The sequence below is a fragment of the Leucopleurus acutus genome (genome assembly GCF_964270905.1).
Source record: "Leucopleurus acutus genome assembly, chromosome: 19".
Classification (NCBI taxonomy): domain Eukaryota; kingdom Metazoa; phylum Chordata; class Mammalia; order Artiodactyla; family Delphinidae; genus Leucopleurus; species Leucopleurus acutus.
Genome location: NC_139161.1, coordinates 16193069 through 16209415, shown reverse-complemented (window position 1 = coordinate 16209415; position 16347 = coordinate 16193069). Strand labels below are relative to the sequence as shown.

Here is a 16347-nt window from a genome sequence, read left to right as displayed (position 1 = left end):
GTGCTCCGTAACGGGAGAGGCTACCGCAACGAGAAGCCCGGGCACTGCAGCAAAGAGTAGCCCCCGCTTGCCGCAACTAGACAAAACCCGCACACAGCAACGAAGACCCAATGCAGCCAAAAATAAAAATAAATAAATATATAAAATAAAAAAGAATGTTTAAACTCCATCAAACTACCAGTCAGCAGCATTTACTTTTTAATGAAGTGGAAAGAGCAGTGAGCATAGTAACAAGTTGGGCCTGCTGAACCTGCCCACCTGATGGTTTTGGACGTGAACTGATGTGATGCTGGTGAATTAAAAGTGCACATACAAGTAAATAACACTTTGGCGATACGCCCCGCGGATGAGGTTGGGCATCTGGTTGTTGGGGAGGAGAGAGGGGAGGCGGAAATCTGCCTGCTGTGAACTGGGGAGGTGGCACCTCTCTCTCCCTGCCCCCTACCCCACCCCCAAGCACTTAGCCTGAGCACAGCATCCCAGCCCTCACCTCCCATCTTCATTCCCCAGGTGGGCTTTGAACCAGGATGGCTGAACCCCGCCAGGAGTTCAACGTGATGGAAGATCATGCTCAGGGGGACTACACCCTGCTGCAAGACCACGAGGGTGACGTGGAGCACGGCCTGAAAGGTTAGTGCACGGCCCTGCGTAACGGGCCCAGGTGCTGTGGGGATCGCGGCCGACCCGATGGCTCTGGAAAGGGCTGGCAGGAAAAGTTCGCATCCTGAGTTTTAAAGGAGTTTTAAATACTTTATTGTGTTAGATTGTCGATAGGCTTCAAACCTCATTAATCTGAGCGAGCCAACAGAACTCAAAACGTGAGGCTATTGGAAAATCTGCCTTTTGCAAAGCAGAGTTTGCCACATACGTGGATATAGTATGATAAAGATTGCCGGAGGCTTGTTGGTCTAATTAATACAAGGGTGCTCTGTTGAGTCTTTAACCAAACCCATTACCCTATAAATCAGCAGGATTTATTGGCATGCAAAATACATGACTTTATACATTATTTTTTTCTCTTCCTTAATAGGCCTGTTTGGCCCCTTTTGGCCAGAGTTGGTTAGCTCTGGGTTTCTTACTGTCCCTGTTATACCTTAATAAACCACGTCAACCTCTAAATGTTCTATAGTACAGTCTTTTGGCCCGGTTGGCTTGGCCTCCTCTCTCCCCTTCACTGCACTGTCTGACCACCGAGATCGGGGAGCCCCGTGGAGCACACAGAGCCCTCTCTCTGGCTCCGAACGCTAGTCCCTCCATTGCTGATGGGAGCACCGGAGGACCTGTAGGGCACTGGGTTGTACTATAAGGAACCCTCTCCCCACAGTGTCACTGGTGGCCAGTGCCCCCTGGAGCAGCCGACCGTGCAGCCCCGGGATAAGAAAGACTAGGTCCCTGTCTTCTAGACCCATTTCTAAGGAGACGAAATGGCAGTCTACTTTTCTCTTTTAATACTAAAAATAACAAGCCTGGGGTGTGCGGTGTCGATGGCAGTGGTAGAGCTCCAAGGTGGGAAGGGAACTCTTCTGGGTACGTCTATCTGGGAAGGTTCCCTGGAAGAGGCGGTGTTACCAGAAGGAGGCCTGAGTTGGGGGAGCACATGGAGAACACATCCCTACCTTGGAGACGCTTCAGGACTCGTTGGGGGGCCTTGTTTCAAAGGCTGATTTCTCTGTACCTGTTTAAGCAGAGAACACATTAGGAGGCAGAGCTTGGGAATCAGACAAGTGGGCTCCACGGTGGGGGAGGTGAGGGAAGAAATGGGCTGTCCCCGGAGCTCAGAGGCCACCCTCTGGCCTTCTTGGGGGCACACCCAGCCCGAAGCTCTGGGGGAGGGGAAATGCCTGCTCCCATCCAGTTCAACCCTCCCCTCCTGGTGTCGGGCACCAATGGTGGCAAGAAACGTGCATCTGACATCTCCCAGGCCACGGCCTGGCTCCAGCCAGAGCTGCTAGTTTTCAACTCCCCAAGGGGTTGGAATGGCAGCTGGGCCCTAAGAGCTCCCTCATCTGAGGACCTGAGCCCCCGATCCCTCCACATGAGAGTTCTGCCTCAGTATCAGTATCACTGCTTTCACTTTCAAGTGTCCCTATTTGGGTGACAAAGTATGTGGCTACCCTACTTATAATGGGACTTCCTTAAAATGACGATTCAGGTGACCTCCCTGGTGGTCCAGTGGTTGAGACTTTGCGTTCCAGTGCAGGGGGTGTGGGTTTGATCCCTGCTTGGGGAGCTAAGATCCCACATGCCATGTGGCCAGAAAACCTAAACATAAAATCAACAGAAGCAGTATTGTAACACATTCAATAGAGACTGTGAAAATGGTCCACATCAAAAAAAATCTTAAAAAAAAAAAGATAATTCAGGCATTTTTGTAGGACTCTACAAAAGTTCGCAAAGGGCTTTGGCCACCGACGTCTCAGGTAGCGCTCACAATGACCAGTGGAGGCGGAGGTTGCCTTCCCCAGTTTACAGATGACAAAGTTTCATTTCTGAGATTATGGGGCTAGTATAGCCTTCAGCTCCATGTCAGCTGTTTTTGCCTCTGGTCACCCTTAGCCAAGTCTCCTTGAAGCTTCAGTTATTAAACTCTTGTGGGTAGAATCCAACTTAGAATCCCAACATACTGAACTCTGCCCCAGATGAACTGTGCCAGTGAAAAAATGACGCTCTTGGGAATTCCCTGGCGGTCCAGTGCTTAGGACTCGGCGCTTTCATTGCCGTGGCCCAGGTTCAATCCCTGGTCGGGGAACTAAGATCCCACCAGCCAAAAGAAAAAAGAAAAATGATGCTCTGTTTAGGGTAGCCTGGTTTAAAAATTAAGTTAAAATATATATATTGTGTTGTCACAAATGTACCATAATAATGTGGGATGTTAAGAATTTGGGAAACTGGGTGTGGGGTATCCTCTCTGGTCTATCTTTGCAGTTTTTCTGTAAATCTGCATTGATGCTAAAAGTTGGAATAGGATTAGATAGAGCCCAAGAGAGCTGCAAAGTGGGTAAAAGCTGGTTAACTGATAAAATAATGCACCCGCATGAATTAAAAGGTGTTAATGAGTTAACTTGTTAGACCTTCCAGAAGACCCTCAGAAGAGGCTTCTTCCTCCTTCCTTCCCTCCCTCCAAGAAATTTAACAAGGATAAAGCAGATGATGACAGTTGTAGGCTGGGGATGGATTGGGAGAGGGGTGTTTGGGGGACAAGTGTTTGAGGCACCGTCATGCCCATAGGCTTCTGTGCTCTGACAGTCGAGGCTGGTCCGTAATAAGACCCGGCAGGCAGTCTGCATCATGCTCGCTCACCATGTGTCCAGAGCCTACTTGAGAGAGTTGGCAGGTTTTTGCAAGCTCCAGGACCGGAAGCTTCTTTAGAATCAGCCCTTCTTTGGCTGGATGGGTGCAGCCAGGGCTGAGTGTCCAGGGATGGCGTTCTAGCAGGGGGTGCGACGTGTCTGATCTCGAAGTGTACTAGAACACCACTTGCCTCTTTTCGTCTCGTGAGTCTGCTTCATGCAGAACCAGCTTCCTGTCCTCTGTCTCCAAGGCTGCCCCCACCCCAGGTGGAGTGGCTTTTGCAGAGTCCATCAGAGCTCCCTTGGCTTTAGATTCTGAAAGGACAGTTTTCTTATACGTAGCAACGGCTGACATTTCAGGTGTAACTCAAGGCTTGCTGGGCGGTGCTTGGAGACACAGCCAAGTGTGCAGTTAGAATAGAAGTAGGTACTGTGTCTGCCCTGAGCTAATTCCTTTGCAGAGCAAGGAGTTGGATCTCTGAGTGTTTTCCCAGGTCGTTAATGGTCATTAATTCATGGCAGTGATCTCCCATGAGTCTCTTCAGTAGGGAAACACAAAGCCCAAGTCTACTTGTGGCTTAGCTTTCTGGTGTCTGCTGCCCGTTTGTCAATATAAGAGCCTTTGTCTCAATTGGAACCACAAGCTAATTAAAAGGCAATTTCTCCTCTTGTCCCAGAACAGGTAAACATTGCGTGCCTCTTTGCCTGCTGACCCTGGTGTGGGGGCCAAGCTGTGTTGGGGTGGAGGTGGGATTGGTCCCCTTTGTGGTTTTATCATGTGGCCACAGTCCATCCATCTGGGTTCCACGCTGGGTGATTTCAGCTCCAAAAGACACTGTCCCCGAGGTCCTCTGAGGTCGAAGGCAGGGGTGGAGAGAGGCAGCCATTCTGAGGGGCTCATTGTATATGTTCCAGAATCTCCCCTGCAGACCCCGGCCGATGATGGATCTGAGGAACCAGGCTCTGAAACCTCTGATGCTAAGAGCACTCCAACGGCAGAAGGTGGGGCCTCCCTCTTCTCATGGTTTTATTCAAGCAGCTCCTTCCATGCTCCAGCCTGCGCTTAGCCACGCTTTGAGCTCATACGTGCCACCCTTCCTGGCTGCATTCGCTGCTGCCTCTCCCTCTGGCTGAGAGATAGCTCGCTCAGTGCTTTGCAGGACGGAGCTCAGGCCCCGGATGTTGTGGGAGCCACGCTCTGTTTTGGTGCCTTGCTCGCTAGGGTCAGGTATGGGCAGCTTCATCGTGTGTGAGTTTTGAGGCAGCCACACTTGAACAGGCTGGGATCTGTGGCAAAGCAGGGCCTGACGTCAGCTCCACCAAGCCCCTGCTCCTCGCCCATTGTTCTCCCGAAACTTCTTCCATGAGCCAGCAGGTCCTAAAGCAGCCCTTTGGCTGAGGAAAGGGCAGGTCAGTGCACATCTCCAAGCTCACACTTTAGGACGGGTCTTGGTTTAGTATCTTTCATTTCTTGAGCTTGGCCTGGGTGTCTGGACCTTGGCCGTGGTGTTAGTTCCAGCCCATCTTCTAACCTGTCCTCTGTAGACATTTGGTGTCTAAGTTATTACAAAGCTGCTGACGTATTTCCTGAAGTGTTCCTTGGTCCTGATTTTGACCATCTTCTCTTGCTCCCCATCTATATCAGTCAAGACCGTGTTGATCGCAGGTAACGGAAAACCCAACTAACTGTGACATACATATGAAGAGGTTTATTTGTCTCACATAGTAAAATGTCTGGACTTGGGCAGCAGCTTCTCAGTGTCAACTGTTTTATCTTCTGCCATCATTAATGGCTGGATTGTTGCCTTATAGTTACAGAATGGCTGCTGTACCTCCAGGCATCTCATCTGCCTTCAAAGAAGAAAGAAAGTAGCAAAGCCAAAAGAACCCTGAAACCAAATGTGTTCCCTTTTTATTAGGAAAGCAACAGTTTTTCTGTAGGCCCCACCGAACCAACTTCTGTTTATGTATCATTGGCCAGAACTGGGTCTCATGGCCACCCCTGGCTGTAAGGGAGGCTGGGACATTGAGCATTTTGCCTTCCAGGCTCTTTAGCAGGAAAAATCAAGGGATAAGGGCGTTGAGAATGGCTTTCGAGTAACCAGTCAGCAGTATCTGCCCCTCCTTCTCTCCATCCTCTCCAAGGTTCTATTCTCAGCACTTCCCTGGGCCCTGCCCATGACTTTGATGAGAACCTGGCCCCAGCATCTCCCCAAGCGTCCACCTTTGGATGAATTCAGAAAGCGGCTGTCAGGTGCCTGCCAATTGATGGTGCATCTGTGGAGGATATAGTGGATGTGGCCCTTCCCCCACTTCCCCCCCCCCCCACCTCTGAAGTTCTCAGCCTAGTGAAGAGAATACCAGACCAAATGCTGTTTGCTCTCCTTCTTAGAACCAGTGATGTTAAGACATAGCCTGCTGACCTTGTTAGGATAGTTTTGCAAGTTGCCTCCCGCCCTGAGAAGGTCCTGAAACACTAATGGCAGATTTTCTGCCAGCCTTCCAAATCAGCTTTATTCTGGAAGAGTCTACCAACCAAGTCTTGCTGCACTCTGGACCCTGTCCGTGTGTGCATCCCAAGAGCGTCAGCTCTGGCCCCGCGGGGAATGGGGGAGCCTGCTGGGGCTGGACTCTGCCAGGCTGCTCCCGAGACAACCATAATAAAGTGGACTCCTTTTGACGAACCTGAGTCAGGCGCTTGGGAAGCTTTCAAAGCTGACAGCTCCTCATGTCTGCCCAGAATGGCCTGGGAGTATGCCAGGGCGTTGCTCAGGGAAGAATGCCGATTTGGAAGTGTTCACCTCGATGAGAGACCAACAGCAGCTCCTGGTCGTAGATCTTTCCCTCCAGCCTCTGCTCTGAAGGTGGCTCCATCTGTGGGCCTGTTGTCAAGCACCTGACTCCAGACAGGGCCGACCTGTTTGTTGCCACCCAGGGGAGTCTGTGGTTTTAAACCATGGGTCATGGGCTCCGGGAGACAGGGGGATTAGAACTGGAAGAGAACTTGGAGGTCACCTGGTGGTGATACTCCCATTTTGCAGATGAGAAAACTGAGACCCTAAGAGGACAAAGGACTTGCCCAAAGCCAGCCTCCCGGCAGAGCCATAGACTCCAGCCCTGACTGCAGGGTTCCTGCACTGCCTTGGTCCCAATCCCATTCTCCTGTTCTGTCCTGCTCTAAGGATCAAACACCTGTGACCAGTCATCTGATTTTCAACACTTCCTCCTTAAAAACACTTGCGACCATCCCCAGCCGTCCCTCTCACTGCAGTCTTTACAGGGGGGCTGTCCTGGCTTTCCTGGCAGAGGGCCTGGGTGTCTCGTGCATGGGCGCCACTCAAACAGAGTATTGCTGTGCTCCCTGGAGAGATGTCAAGGCTGGAGCACGGCTCTGGGCCCTGCTCTGTGGGGCTGCTTTTCTGCATGTGGCTGAGTCCCCTCCCCCTCCCCATCCCTGCATCTCTGCATCCCCCAAACAGCAAAGGTGAGGGGTGTGGCACAGCTCATCCCGGCCCCTTAAGGTGACTCTCCGTGGTTTCCAGATGTGACAGCACCCTTAGTGGATGAGGGAGCCCCCGGTGAGCAGGCGGCCGCTCAGCCCCCCACGGAGATCCCAGAAGGAACCACAGGTGAGGGTGACTCCCAGGTCGGGGTGCCCAGCTCCCCTGCTGGAGGACGGGTGCACGTGGGGTTATGTCCGTCTCCAAGTGCAGCAGGAATGTGGGTGGACACCAGCCTCTGGGAATCTCTGGTTGTTCTGAGCCTGATGCCCTGTTGCTTCCATGGCTGGCTGGCTGCCTGCCTCCCAGAGAATAGAGGACCTCTGGATTCCTTCTAGCTCCTCCTCTCCTTGTCTTAGCTCCAGAGAGTTCTCTGAGGCAGGCTGGTGGCAGCCTTCACCCCCAAGGTCAGTCCACCCTCCTGCTGCGACTCTGCCAGCAACAGGGTTACTTCCTCGGAGGTAAACAGCTCCCTGGGGCGGGGGGGGCGGCCGAGTGTGCAGCAGCATCAAGGTGGCCCACCCACACCTTTGGAGGATTGTAATTGGACAGTCCCCGAGGAACTCAGCGATGTCCTCTAGCATCCATTTTTAGGACTATCCTTTCAAACCTATCAGCGTCGAACAGACGTGATGAGACTGTCCTGTCAACACAGATGATGGGGCGTAGCCCAGACAGGGCACTGACCAGAAATAGCACTGGACGCGGGGCCGCCAGAGTCACCTGTGAGCTGCCCAGGCCCTTAGGGAACAGCGAGCACAGCCCAGAGCCCTGGCTGTCACTTCCTTCACGTCCCCTTCCCTGGGCTTACGCACGACTCTGCCGTTGGCTTGGTGACTTGGAGGGTGCTCAGCACGAAATTCAGAAGAGCTCTGGACCGTATGTCACCAGCAGTGGACAGCGGGGGACATGTCCCCCGGCAGGAGTTTTCTTTCCTTCCTGAAGACGGGGCTCAGGGCAGCCGTTTAGGAAGCCTGCAGCCCTCTCCCGGGCCTGTGTGCTGGGAGCACTGGGCAGGCGCCGAGCAGTTCCATGGCCTCCTCCAAGTAGCTTCTGTTTGCAAGTTGGTCTTCCGAGATGGGTGGAGGGGGATGTTCTGGAAGCTGGCAGGCCCCGTCCTTGACAGTGAAGGTCGTTTGAGGGCCGTGGGACAAACGACTCTTGGTAACTTGGCTTTTGTCTCCCGCTGTCCCTTTACAATTGTGTCAGTGGGCGAAGCTCTTCCCCTGCCTGGGATGAAAACTCGAGCCACCTCTTGACTTTTGATCGCTTCTGAGTTATCAAAAGTGTTTTAAGTTTCCACAGTCACAAACCCCAGTCTGCAAATGCTGATTAGAATGTCCAGTCCTGCATAAGAGCCAGAGCTGAAGCCCCTCCTCTCTGGGACTGGGGAGGGGGCGAGGACGGGGCAGGGGCAGGAAGGCTCTTACTGCGCTGGCGCTGCTGTGAGCCAGCTCCACGTGGGCTGCAGGTGTTTAAAGCTGACTCTTTCTCTGTGGGGACCTTTCTGGAATTCTTCCAGACACCCCACGTTCACCATCCCCGTCATCCCTCCGAAGGCCCCTCCCTCTGCGTTGGATTCCAGCAGACATTTCTTCTCTCTTTGGCCCCTTGGGGTCTCCAGCCTCTCGCCTGCTGAGGTCGACTTGCTCACATCAGTGGCCCTGCTGCATGTGGCCCGCGGCGCCCCCTCCACTAGAGCTGCCCTGTGCCCACAGCAGGTCCACGGGGAACATGGGTGTTCTCCGCCCCAAGAGACTGTGAATATGCAGACTGCCCGTAGGCTTTGCTCTGCCACCAAGGCAGGGCCAGCGTGTCTCTCCTCCTCTGATTTTCCCAGGTGGGCTTCTGACAGCCGTCCACCATGTCCCTAACCATAGAGAACTCACACCACGTGTCTCCCCCTGGTGCCTTGAAACCCTCTCCATGGGATGAGATGGGAGGTGGCCAGGCAGCCACCCCCCACCCCCCCAAGCTGCTGTCTCTAAAGAAATCCTCCTCAAAAATTCTCTCCCCCTCCACCCTTTACATCCTCAATGAAGCGGGAGGTTTTAGAGTTGGGGGGACATTTTTTCAGCTGGTGGCTTTAACAATAGCACCTCACTTGGGCATGTCCCCTTTGCTGTATCTTGGTTCTCCTGTGAAACTTCCCATTTGAGGTCCATTTGGGAGTGCAGTGTGGCCATCCCTTTGCAGGAATCCCTGCCTTGCGGGGTGAGCGTGGAGCCCTCTTGGGGCTCCAGGGATATGGAGAAGCCATATAGGGATGTGACGGCCCAGCCACTGTCACACACCCTCCCTCTCTTTGGCTTCTCTGAGCATCTCCCTTGCTGGGATCAGGGGATGTCAGAGATGTGGGCAGCAGCCCGCCGTTTCTGATTTGCATCAGGACCAGGATATCAAGACACCGCGTGGGAAAGCGAAAGCGGTGGGCTTCCCAGTGCCACGACGGTGATGTCGTCGGCATGCCTCCTCGTGTCCTCTGTCTCCAGGACTCCGTGCCATTTAGCTGGACTTGCTGTCACTCTGAGCCTTTCTTCCATAACCTTGTCAGAAACTCAGATCAGACCTATGCTCGGAGCTGTGCTTCCCAGACAGTCGGCTGTTGTCGAGTGATGCGGAGCTGTCACCGTTAGACCTCACAGGCCGTACAGTGTCAGCGTGCAGAGGACCCAGAGATGCTTCTGCCTAGGAACTGGCAGTGGGGGCGCTGCCCGAGCCCACTGCTGGCCCCCTGCCCCTCGCCACAGCTGCCCTGGGCCAGCCAGCGGGCTGGCCGTTTATAAGGCCATCGTGCGTCTGTCCAGCGACCCAGGGGCTCTTTCTTTTGCCTCCGCCGTGTTCTCTGTGGTGGACCCGTATGGCAGGTGGTGGTAACCTGGCATTTCTGGTTTAGGTGTAGAGACTGAGTCATTGCAGGACTGGCAGAGAAGACTGGTGGCCCAGCCAGCACCTGGTGGGCATTTCTCAGGGTGGTGGCCTCTCTGTCACTGTCCATCAGGGCACGTTGGCTCTCCTGGGATCATGGGGTCACCGCACGTCAGTGTGTGATGTGACCAACTTGCCTTTTAGGGGCCCTTTCTTCTGGACAGTTGTATCCATTGTCCTGCCGCAATATCCCGATTTTTTTCACGATGCAGAAATTGGTGTTGTATGGAAGCTTATTGATTTTGGTACCACTGATGATCAGTAGCTTTTCTCAGTCTTTTTTTGTTTGGGATGGACTGTGGCTCCCTAAGCAGGAGCCCAAGACACCCCAAAAGCTGCTCACTGACACTGCTGGCCTCCCTCCCTATTCTAAGCATGAGGTTAAAGGGCTTGCCCAGCAGTTTGGAGGAAAGAAACTGAACCGCCGGGGGGGCCCCCGCTGTGTCCCAGGCACTTTGCTAAATACATTCACACCATTTTATATGAATCCTCACCGCTCTTCTGCAAGGTGAGCCAGTGTCATCACCTTGGGATTCTAGAGTTGGAGACAGAGGCCCAGAGAGGCTGAGTAATGGTGGCACCTGGGTTTGAACCGCAGCCGGACTCCACAGCCCGCGCCTCGTCTTCCCTGCACCTTTGCCGCCCGCCGCCCCAGGAGCGCTGGCTGGGGCTGGGAGGGCAGCCTCCGCCCGGACACAGCTCCCACAGCCGTGGCCGAGCAGCAAATTGCTTCTCTGACCTCACCTGTCCTGTGTCTTTGTTGAGTGGGGTACTGAGGACCCTGGGCCCATTGTGGAGAAGGTCTTTCCTACTGGACTGTGTCGCCCGTAAAGTGCGTGGTTGTGTGGGTTTTGTTCAGTGAGCTGTTTTCATCCACGTCCCCGGCAGTCACATTTGCAGAGAGCCAGAGGTGCAGCGCCTTGGTGCTGCTAAGGTGTGCCTTTCCTGAATGCTTTCAGAAACATAGCGGAAGAGGCGGGGAGCTTTGTCTCTAGCAAACAGTAACCGTCTTTGCTTTTATCTTCTTCATTTGCTGACACACAAACCAGCTGAAGAAGCAGGCATTGGAGACACCCCCAACCTGGAAGACCAAGCTGCTGGACATGTGACCCAAGGTCAGTGGGCTAGAATCGCCTGCCACGCGTGACGTGGGGGGCCGGGAAGAGGGGCATGGTGACACAGATGGACCCTACCTACCCTGAAAAGAGAATTTGGACCTGGGCCTTAATTCCTGGTCTTTAGGAGTTGGTTTTTATCGAAGGTGGGCTATTCAGATAGAGAAAGAGCTCTAGCTCTTTCTAGCCATTTCTGAGTCTTTCCTGAGGTGTTCAGTGTTCTGAAAGGAGCTGGCCCTGCCCAGCATGGGGAGTCGAGAATCAATGACCAGGAGAAACGCAGATAATATGTACGATGAGTGATTTCCCCTGTAGGCGGCCCTCTGGCCTGTCCCGGGAGCAAAGCCTCCACCAAATCACCACTGAGCTGTTTCTTTTCAACTCTCTTCTGTGCAGCCTTCAAACCTTATTATGATTTTCTTCTCAGGGACCAAAACTGCTGTGCTCAAGAAAAGCAACTTCGTATAATCACTGAGCATAAGTGTTTTAAGAGCTCCATTTTTTAAATCCTAGAGATTCCTGATCTTAGGAAACGGAGACCCCGCCAATACAGCCTAGCTGGGTTTGTTCTCCGTCATTTGCTGCATAAATGAATTTAACAGTCTACTGTGTAATGTGGAAGCTTCTAGATTGTAAGAAAGCAGGGAAAACACTGTTCTTTTCTCCAGAAAGTGATTTGGGATTTGTATAGCGCCACCACTGGGGCCATCTGACTTTAGGAAGACTCTGGGCCCTGAAGAAATGTCTCCTTGAAGGTGTTTTGAAGCCTAACTAACACATTTCTGCTCCCCAGGGGTCCCTGCCCCGTCGTGGGCTAGGGTTTCTCATCTCACATGTCAAGGAAAGGCGTGTTTTCATTCTTAGGCTTACAAAGAGCTTCAAAAAATATTAGAAGGGATAATCATTATAAGGGGAAACCTCAGTCTATGTGTTAAATAACTAGAATCCTGCCTCCTGTCTCTTTTCGGTTATGATTTGCAGCTTTTAGGTAAAATTAGAGGTTTTTATAACCTCTGGAAATGATGATCTATTTCCATAAAAAGAAATGAATGAGTGTTTTCTACCAATTTTTATTGCAGGCTATGTCTCCATGCCCCTAAAACATATTCCATGCAACAAAAAGATCAGGCCATCCGCTTTCCTAGAAACTTTACTTTTGTGCTGACTGAATTTTTGACTTTCCCAGCACTGGCCTGGAGTCATATAGATATAAAGATGAACACCAGGTAACATCTGCCGTGGGAAATTGGCACCAAATCTGTGAGCACGTGGAGGTTTCCACCTCTCCTCCCAAGGCCAGTATTTAATGTCTTGACTGGAGCTGCTGATCCGCATGGCCAAGCCCAAGCTCCCTCCAGTGGAACCTTGTGAAATTCACGCTCACTCGTGATCCGCAAACGTTTTATTTGACACAGGCCTGCAGTCTGTTCTGAACAAAAACAAGCAGCTTTAGGGAGAGCCGTGTATACAAAAGCACAGCTATTATCTCTTTCTTGCTTTCCTGCTGCAGAAGGAAAACCTCTGGCAGCCTGTGTTCATGACGTACTAAGACAGATAAGATGTTTCAGGATGGAGCTGCCATTGGCAGAGTATTAGGTGTGGGGAGACCCTACCCATCTCACCCCTGCTCACACCAGGGTAGACCTTTCTTCTGTGAGTGTCTCCAGGACGAGGTCTCCCAAGGGAGTGTGGGGACACAAATTTAACACATCAAACTGTGTTTTCCCAAATATTTTTTACCTTGGACCCACCCCCGGTGATTGCTATGTTTCATATTTACTGAGCACTTTACAGTCTTCTGGGAGCTGAATAGAATGTTCTCCCAGCCTGGCTCCTTCCTCCGGGAGTGCAATGGCATGAGCTAAGGTTCCTCACACATGCATGCACACGCACACGTGCACACATGTGCTGCACTGTCGTCTGTTGGTAACTTTTCAGGCTGTGTTTGGTGCCCTTGTTTCTATTTAATGAGGGGCTTTAAAGTCCTGCAGCATATCAGAGTACAGTAACGTCCACATCACGAGCCATTTCTAGGAAGCTCTGGAGGAAAGCTTTTCCCAGAAGGCGCTGGAGACCTGGCCCGTCAGTGGGTGTTAAGGACCGGCAGCTGCTGCCGCTTCTGGTCTGTTGAGCGGTGGGTTGGGAAGAAGAGGCACTGAGGCACCTGCTCAGGCTGCCTGCTGCCCAGCTTGTTTCCTCCTTCTCTGTCGTTTGGGCGGTTCTTCCCCGAGACTGACCAAGGGCCCCCGTGAGGTGCCTGTAGACCCCACGGAAGGCGGAAATCAGCACGTTTTCCTGACACGCCTTCATGTACTGATCCCTGGCCTTGTGGCAGGCTCTGTGGCGGTGCTAGGAACACGAGATGAGTGAGATGGTGAGCTCAAGGCCCCAGTGTAGGGGTGAGAGGTAAGGGTGAGCCGGGCCTCTTGATAAGGGTCCAGTGGGCAACTGCAAGGACTCCGACTGGGTTGGGGCGAGAGGGACGTGTTACCCATGCGTGTGAACACCTGTGTTCTCCCACCTCCTTCCCCTCCCCTCATCCAGTCTCTTTCTCTTCCAAGACCCCCAGTCCTTTGGGGTTCCAGATTTTGTTTAGAGGAGAGCCATGAAGTTGTTCTGGAACTAGGTAGGATGTTTGAAGAGTTGGGAGTTAAAACAAATACGGAATGTTTATTAGGAGAACCAATGAGCATACGACTCCTGTCCTTAATACACAGATACTTTTTTTTTTTTAATTTATTTTTGGCTGTGTTGGGTCTTTGTTGCGGTGCACGGGCTTCTCACTGCGATGGTTTCTCTTGTTGCGGAGCACAGACTCTAGGCGCGTGGGCTTCTGTAGTTGTGGCATGCAGACTCAGTAGTTGTGGCTCACGGGCTCTCGAGCACAGGCTCAATAGTTGTGGCGCACGGGCTTAGTTGCTCCGCTGCATGTGGGATCTTCCCAGAGCAGGGATCAAACCCGTGTCCCCTACATTGGCAGGCGGATTCTTAACCACTGCGCCACCAGGGAAGTCCCAATACACGGATACTTTAAGGAGGGATTCACGTGAATGTCGCATGAATGAAGCAGAAAAAAGGGAAGTGTGCCCTCCATCCACCGGGTTGGCACATGGCAAGTGGTGTGATAGGGGTGAAGCAGTGGTCCCCGTGGGCCGCACATGTCTTTGCCGTGCAGACCACCTTTACTGCCACGGTGGTCGCCTCACCTCGTGCAGAAGGCTGTCCATAATCCACGATCCGGGTGCCCCTGAACCGTGTTTCTGTTTACTGGGGTCTCGTGGCAGGTCTGTTAGTAAAGACTTGAGCCCTGATGGTGATACGTTTTGGGCTTTTCAAATCTGTCAGGGTGGGTTTGTAGGCACCTGCTGGTTTCAGTCAGCAAAGAGAGAGAAGGAGAGGAAAAGAGACCCTCACTGCGCCCCAGCCAGGTCCCAGCTAGAGGCCAGAGCCTTCGGGGGGCTCGCTGTCCCTGGAGAGGAGGACAAGCTTCGTGGCTGGTGGAGTTAGCACGAGGCAGCCCCAGTTAATGACAGGATGCTCAGAGCCCAACCAGACCCGCGATGGGCAGAGGGATAATGCTGCCACTAGACGGGGCTTTGGTCCAAAGATGAGAAAACTGAGGCCCAGAGAGGGGAGGTGCTCGCCCAGCAAGTTGGTGGCAGATAGACCAAGAGACCTTTCATTCTGAGCAAAGAAAAGCAACGAGGGTGAGCCCAGAGCGTGGGCTCCTTTTTCTTGGTTAGGTGGGCTTGAGGTGCCGTTTAAATGTCCTTCTCTTCTTCCCAAAGTGTGTCCCCTCTCTTGAACACTCAATGCGCTCTTGCTAACCTTTTGCTACCTCCGCCTCTTCAAACCCAGAGGAGGGGAGAGTTCCGGGCCAGCAGAGGGAAGTGTCTGAGAGGCCCCCTGCTAATGGGCTTAGCTCTCAGGTCCAGCCTGCACACGGCCAAGAAGCTTCTGGGGTCTCCGAGCTGCATCTGGGGGAGAAACAGCCAGAGGCTCCCGTCCTGGCGATCCCTCACCTTTCCCAGCATCATCCTGTCTGCCAGCCGCCTCTCCCACCAGGAGGCCCTCAGGAGCCCCACCAGGAGTGGGGACCAAAGCGAGGGGAGCAGGCCGAGGAGGGGCTGGCCTTTCCGAAGCCCACCTACCCTGGATGTCTCCAGACGGAGCCTGGGAGTGTCAAGGTTGTCCAGGAAAGCTTCCTCAGGGAACCAGGGTGCCGTGGAGGTGAGGCCATGGACCCCGGGACCCCAGGTCTGACCTGCCAGCACGTGTCTGACATGCCTGGGGCTCCCATCCTGCCCGAAGGCCCCAGAGAGGCCACACACCAGCATTCGGGGCCAGAACCTGAGGATGCAGACGGCAGCCGCTGCGGCTCTGAGCTGCTGGAGTGCCAGCTTGTGGGAGACCTGACCCAGGAGGGGCCGCCTCTGAAGAGGGAGCAGGGCAAAGAGAGACTGGGGACCGAGGAGGTGGATGAAGACCGGGACACTGACAAGTCCTCTCCCCAGGACTCCTTTCCCTCCCAGGCCTCCCCACGTCTGCAGAGCCCCACCACCCGAGGCGGGCCAACCCCCGACGCAGTTTCCGGAGAAGCCCCTGGGATCCCTGGTTTCTCAGCCATGGGTGCCGCCCCCCTCCCTGTCGATTTCCTCTCTAAAGTTTCTGCAGAGACCCGGGTCTCAGAGCCCGATGGGCCCGGGGAGGGGCCCCCAGCGGAAGGGCACGACGAGCCCCCCGAGTTCACGTTCCACGTGGAAATCAAAGCCAACGTGCAGAAGGAGCAGGGACCTTCGGAGGTGGATTTGGAAGGGGCTGCAGTTCCTGGGGCCTCTGGAGCAGAGCAAGAGCCCTGGGGCCCCTCTGAGGGCGAGGACACACAAAAGACTGCCCTTCCAGAACCATCTGAAAAGCAGCCTGCAGCTGGTCTGCCGGGGAAGCCCGTCAGCCGGGTTCCTCAACTCAAAGGTCTGTGTCTTGAGCTCCTTTGCTCCTGCCCGACGACCTTGTGTGCCACCCAGGCTGCGGGCACTGCCACTGAGCTTCCGGCCCCTCCTTGGTTCCTGCCGCTTCCAAGGCCCCCGGGGGACAGCCACCAAACCGGCCACTGGGCCTCTGCTCACCCTCCCGCCTCCTCCTGCCCTTCAGGCTCCTCTCACGCTTGCCCGCCGTTTTGCATGTCACCAACACCCCCCGCCCCATGCTTTCTGCCCCGTTCGCTTCTCTGGCCACTCGATTTATCCACAAGGTTCCATCGGCCCGCCGGAGGCTGGTGGGCCGCGCTCCACAGAGAGCATAGCAGCTCCTCCCACTTCGGAGGGCTTGTTATGTGTTTCAAATTCATTGTCTGGAACCCTCCCAACCCTCCCAAGTAGGCATAATTAGCCCCACTTTGCAGATGAGGAAACTGAGGCTCGGAGAGGTAAAGTGCCTTGCTGAAGGTCACTGAGTATTAGGTGATGGAGCCAGGTTCGGAATCCAGGTAGGTCTGCTCCGAAAGGCCCTTCCTTC

At 53.8% G+C, this 16347-nt stretch overlaps 1 protein-coding gene across 22 annotated transcripts in view; it reads left to right on the top strand.

The window, feature by feature from the left end:
* Positions 1–527: 527 nt before the first annotated feature.
* MAPT (microtubule associated protein tau) overlaps positions 528–16347 on the top strand; it is a gene marked incomplete at both ends in the record, with an annotated part of 45353 nt that continues 29533 nt past the window's right edge. For 5 of the 22 annotated variants that reach the window (XM_082859828.1, XM_082859822.1, XM_082859821.1 and 2 more), the window contains 2 exons: positions 528–630; positions 10768–10861. In XM_082859828.1, the coding sequence (XP_082715954.1) occupies positions 528–630; positions 10768–10861 (197 nt within the window). Of the gene's footprint in view, positions 631–4205; positions 4293–6832; positions 6920–10767; positions 10862–14691; positions 15805–16347 lie in introns of all 22 variants that reach the window. The other 17 variants (XM_082859836.1, XM_082859819.1, XM_082859835.1 and 14 more) reach the window with 9 other exon arrangements.